Genomic DNA, 5000 nt, shown 5'->3' on the forward strand with positions numbered 1-5000 from the left:
TCTGACCTCACATACCTCAGTGATGATGTCATCATTTTGTTTCTGACGTTACAGAGTCAGCTGGGAAATGTGTGTGTATCCCTGATGACATCATCTGATCTGCAGCGTCTCATTTCCTCTGTCGTCCAGTGTTTGGAGAATATTTCTCTGACCTCTTTGTGTTTCCACTTTCCACTGTGTTTAACTTTAAGCCTTAACTTTAAGGGAAACTCTAAGAAAATGTCACAATTCTAAGAGTTTTCTTCTCATTTCATCAGTAGGAGGAACTCTTAGCACGAGGAGGCTTCGTGAATATGGCACCTGGTCTGAGACCTTTCTGTGAGATGAAACCTGTTGATTTGGATTCTATCAAACTACGACTTAATCAGGAAGTGCTCCGCTGCCAACACAAAGACAACGTTCTGGCAGGTTGCCATGGTAACTTCCAGGAGCTGTGACAGCAGGAACAAGTGAATAAAGAGTTGATTATGTGACATCATCAGACACCTGGTCACTTCCTGGATTCCTGAAACTGGATCAACCAGATCTGAACTCTGAATCATTCACTGATCATTAAGTTCACTCTCAGATAATCAATCAATCCATCAATAAATCAACAATCCCAACAACAACAACAGGAGGCGGACGGTTTGGGTCTGGACTCACCGCTGGCGGTGTGCAGCGTCCTGCTGCTCAACATCTGGAGTGTTGGGTCCCATCTGAAGGTCAGCGGCTGCACACGTCTGTCACATCTGAAGCTCTGCAGCCGGAAACATCGGCGGCGGTACTGCTGACTCAGCTGACAGGAAGACAACACATTTAATATCCTGTTGATGTTTGTGATAAAGTGAAGGACGTTCCTTTGAATACTTTTACTTGAGTGAAGTTTAGGAAGCAGGACTTTTATTTGTAGTCGAGTACTTTCACAGTTCACTGCGAGTAAAAGTACTGCATTACAACCACTACTGTAGTAAAAGTACTAACACTTTCACAGAGTGGTGATATCAGTACTTTCCCTGCAGTAGAGTATCTGAGTACTTCCTCCTGCACTGACTGAACTCTGCTTGTTATCAGCTGCTGATAGCTGTTAGCCTGTTAGCTCTCTGACCTGCAGGAAGCTAACTGAAGCTAACTGAATGAACCTGTTAGCATGTTAGCATGATGCTAGCCTGTTAGCACCGCGCAGCTCCTGCCTCTGTTTTTATTTCAATATTTTAGCACTAGCATCAAAATTAGCATGGCAGTACAAGTTACAGCAGCTAACACGCTAAGCTAACAGTGTGACCAGGCGACGGAGGGGTGACGTCATCCGGCCAGTCCGTTCGCATCAGTAACAAACAAACAAACAAACAAAAACAGTTTTAGAGAATGTAAATAAACTCGGTGTTTCTCACCAGCAGTCTGAACACAGTGAAGGAGCCTCTGGTCACCGCCGCCATCTTTCCTCTCTGCTGCCGGCCGCTGACATCACGCCCGCACTCCCCTCTCAGCAACCAATCACCGCTCAGCGTCTTGCTCTTCTTTACGTGCAGCAGACGGGACGGTGCAGTGACGTGATGCTGCCACCCAACGGTCAGAAAGGGAACTACATGAGAAATACATTTATTCAGTTTATTATTCATATTTTATTTATTTATTTATTTATATATTTATTTGTCCTTCTCTCAAACTGTCTTTAGTTGTGAACAGAGGACAAAATCTGTGCAGTCCTGGACAATCCTTGTCTCCTCTGCACGAAGAGCTGTGTCTGATGGGCAGCTCCTTCAGCCACCAGGAGCAGGACTGAACCACTCACACGCTCCTTTGTGCCCACCGCCATCAGACTGGACAACAGCAGTTTGGCTTAAGCTGCGTCCAGTTTGCATCTGATCAACATGACACTTAATCTGCCAGCTGACACTTTAGTTCATTCCACACTTTGTTTGCCGTGTTTAGTCATTTATTCATCTTGATGTAGCAATTTTACTTTATTTTATTTTATTTATCTTTTATTTATCTTTTTTTTTTCTTCTCTTCTATCGTATTCTATTTAATGTCTTTTTGTCTTGTTCTGCTTCGATACTTGAATTTGCCCTCTGGGGATCGATAAAGTATATCTTACCTTAATGAATACTTTCTAGTTTTTCTGCTTCTCATACTGTATATTTCTATTATCATTATTATCATTATTATTACTTCTCTGTCTTATCTGTATTTATTTCTGTTATTATTTCTTTCTTGTGCTGCTGCAACGCCTGCTGATCTTATCTTGTCTTATCTTGTCTTGTCTTGTCTTATCTTATCTTATCTTATCTTATCTTGTCTTGTCTTGTCTTGTCTTGTCTTGTCTTGTCTTGTCTTGTCTTACTGTCTTTGTCTAACAGATTCAAGCAGCTGCCACCAAAGATGTCATGACTTTATTAAAGTGAAGAAACATCAGCAGCTTCTAATTCAGGACTTTGAGCTTCTTTTCAAACGGATGTAAACTCAGCTCAGTTTCAAAAGAACCGGAGAAAACGATCATCAGTATCAGGTAATAACATAAAAAAAGTTTTTCATGGTACAATAAAAACCTTTCCTGTAAAAAACAAAAACTTTTTTTTTGTTTTAACAAAATACTTATTTGATAAATAATTATTTTGTTATAAGTAGAAAGTTTTCACGTTGTTACCTGACACTCATCAGGTTTTCCTTCTTCTTCTGATGTGACCGTTTTATGCCTCTGTACAAAAGCTGAAAATAAATGAAACTGAACTAATTTTAACTCTTGAAGCTGAAAATGAAGAAATATGAACTTTTGTTTCGTCACAGTTTTATTTGATCTGTTTTTGTACGTTGAACTTAAATGTAACAATTAAAAAAAATGACAGAAAAAAAATCTTTTTGTTGTGAATGAGTGAGAACATCATGGAGTGTTTGACTCTGCAGTGTCTCAGCAGTTTCATCAGCCCTCACAATGATGAAACTGTTGAGACACTGCGGCTCCAACATTTAGTGTGACTGACTGAAGCTGCTCCTTCACACTGTGCTGCTGCTGCTGCTGCTCTGTGTCAAGGCTTCATGTCCACTCATCTTTATTCCTGATGGAGATGCAGAGGGTTGATCTCAGCTGTTTGATGCTGTCGTTTGTTAAAAGAAGAAAAGTCAATAAATATTCTTGAAGCATAAAATGACGTCACTAGGTGTTATTAACAGGAGCTGACTCCACGGTGACTCTGCAGCTTCCTCACCTCTTCCTCATGTTGTTCTTCACGCTGCCTGCAGGAGGCGACACACCGGATCCACCGGTTGCACAAAGCTCTCTGATACCCTGCAGAAACACCGGAAATGCTTTTCAAAATAAAGGCCATATGTCGTTTAAAGAAAAACAAAAAAAGATCACATGCTGGTGTGTTTAAAACAACTAAATACAAAATAATAAAAATCCTGTAATGAAGTGTAGTTTTTATGCTGCCTGTACTTTACAGGACTTTATATTCATACTCTGTTTATGTGACGCTGCAGGTTTGACTCTGTGAGAAAAAACAATGACACATGATCAGTCCATCAATCAATCAATCAATCAATCAATCAATCAATCAATTTTATTTATAAAGCCCAATATCACAAATCACAATTTGCCTCACAGGGCTTTACAGCATACGACATCCCTCTGTCCTTATGACCCTCACAGCTGATCAGGAAAAACTCCCCAAAAAACCCTTTAACGGGGAAAAAACGGTAGAAACCTCAGGAAGAGCAACTGAGGAGGGATCCCTCTTCCAGGACGGACAGACGTGCAATAGATGTCGTACAGAACAATTCAACATAATAAATTTTGTGGGGAAAAAAACAAAACAACTTTTGCTCATCCTGCAAAGCAACAAAACAATAACTCATTTTATTTTGAAAGTCAGCGGAAGTGATTGTAGTTTTTCAGTGAGGCGGAGAAGTTCCAGAAGAAGAAGAAGAAGAAGAAGAAGAAGAAGACTCCCAAACAGAAGAAGAGAAGTACCGGTGCTGTTACCGGAGGCTGCAGTCTGATTGTGACCCAGAGTCGGTGTTGAGGAGTCAAAGTGTTCCGGTTGATGAAGATGGACTCGGCGGCGGCGGAGATCGACGGCAGCTTGATGGAGGGAGTGAGTGTTCACACTGTATTTACCGGAATAATGTTCCGCGCTGCTAACATGCTAACACAGGGCTAACAGCGGTGAGTGCGGCGGTTAGCAGCCGGTGCTGAACCGACCGGTTACTGATGTGTTTCCCTGGTGTCGGTTCTCCGCAGGGCGGACAGATCCTGAGAGTGTCCGCGGCGCTCAGCTGCATCACCGGGACATCCATCAAAATCACCAAAATCCGAGCCGGCAGAAGCACACCGGGGCTCAGGTGAGTTAGCTGCTCCCGGCTAGCAGGCTAACGTTAGCCTATTCATTGAAGTTGAGTCGTCGGCTAACGTCGTTAGCTCCTCCTGACAATAGAAGCAAACGTCTGTGATCTTTGTTCAGTTGCTCACAGACTGGATCCTGTTCTCGCTCCTGTGTTGGATAAAACTCTCCGGCTTCCGTTAGAGGCAGCTGTTGGGAATCTGTAGCCAAATTATTAGTGCAGCTTAAATGGAGAGAAGAAGACGGCGACAAGACTCAATTCATAAATTTCCAAAATAAGAGTTTCTGTCTCATCTGCAAACACACATGACCTCTGAAACATAAATGAACATATTCAGACATCAGCTGGTGCCGCTTTAAAATTCGGCCTCCATCCTGTTCCTGCGGAGGCTTGTTAATTTATAAGAGGTAACAACAAAGTGTGGCACTGTGCCTGTGTGCCGCACTGTGGCGTCACCCAGTAGCTGCGGATCAGTTCATCTGATGCAGACTGTTGATTTTCTGGGAGGTTCGTATGTGAGCCGAATTAACTACAAGGCTCTCAGCATCCTAAAACAGTTTTAGTCTTGTGTGTGTCGAATGAGGGATTGGTATAAAGTTCAGAACTCGTCAGATATGTGTAATTTCTGAATGGAGCTCTGAGGTTTTCTTGTGAAGACTGTTTCCACAAACTACTGT

At 42.2% G+C, this 5000-nt stretch overlaps 3 protein-coding genes across 4 annotated transcripts in view; 1 reads left to right on the plus strand and 2 right to left on the minus strand.

Moving 5' to 3' along the window:
• The window catches only part of dbt (dihydrolipoamide branched chain transacylase E2), a 13125-nt gene extending 11637 nt beyond the window's left edge, over positions 1-1488 (minus strand). For both annotated transcript variants that reach the window (XM_050054152.1, XM_050054151.1), the window contains exons 1-2: positions 1374-1488; positions 646-778 (exon numbers count right to left, since the gene is read on the minus strand). In XM_050054152.1, the coding sequence (XP_049910109.1) occupies positions 646-778; positions 1374-1418 (178 nt within the window). In that variant the 5' untranslated portion in view covers positions 1419-1488. The remainder of the gene's footprint in view (positions 1-645; positions 779-1373) is intronic.
• grin3bb (glutamate receptor, ionotropic, N-methyl-D-aspartate 3Bb) overlaps positions 1-5000 on the minus strand; it is a 176221-nt gene that overhangs the window by 121355 nt on the left and 49866 nt on the right. The gene's annotated exons all lie outside the window — the stretch shown is intronic.
• The window catches only part of LOC126396240 (RNA 3'-terminal phosphate cyclase-like), a 2043-nt gene continuing 923 nt past the window's right edge, over positions 3881-5000 (plus strand). The window contains exons 1-2 of the mRNA XM_050054175.1: positions 3881-4076; positions 4223-4323. Of these exons, the coding sequence (XP_049910132.1) occupies positions 4026-4076; positions 4223-4323 (152 nt within the window). The 5' untranslated portion in view covers positions 3881-4025. The remainder of the gene's footprint in view (positions 4077-4222; positions 4324-5000) is intronic.

Source organism: Epinephelus moara, chromosome 10, assembly GCF_006386435.1.
Source record: "Epinephelus moara isolate mb chromosome 10, YSFRI_EMoa_1.0, whole genome shotgun sequence".
NCBI classification, from domain to species: Eukaryota; Metazoa; Chordata; class Actinopteri; order Perciformes; family Serranidae; genus Epinephelus; species Epinephelus moara.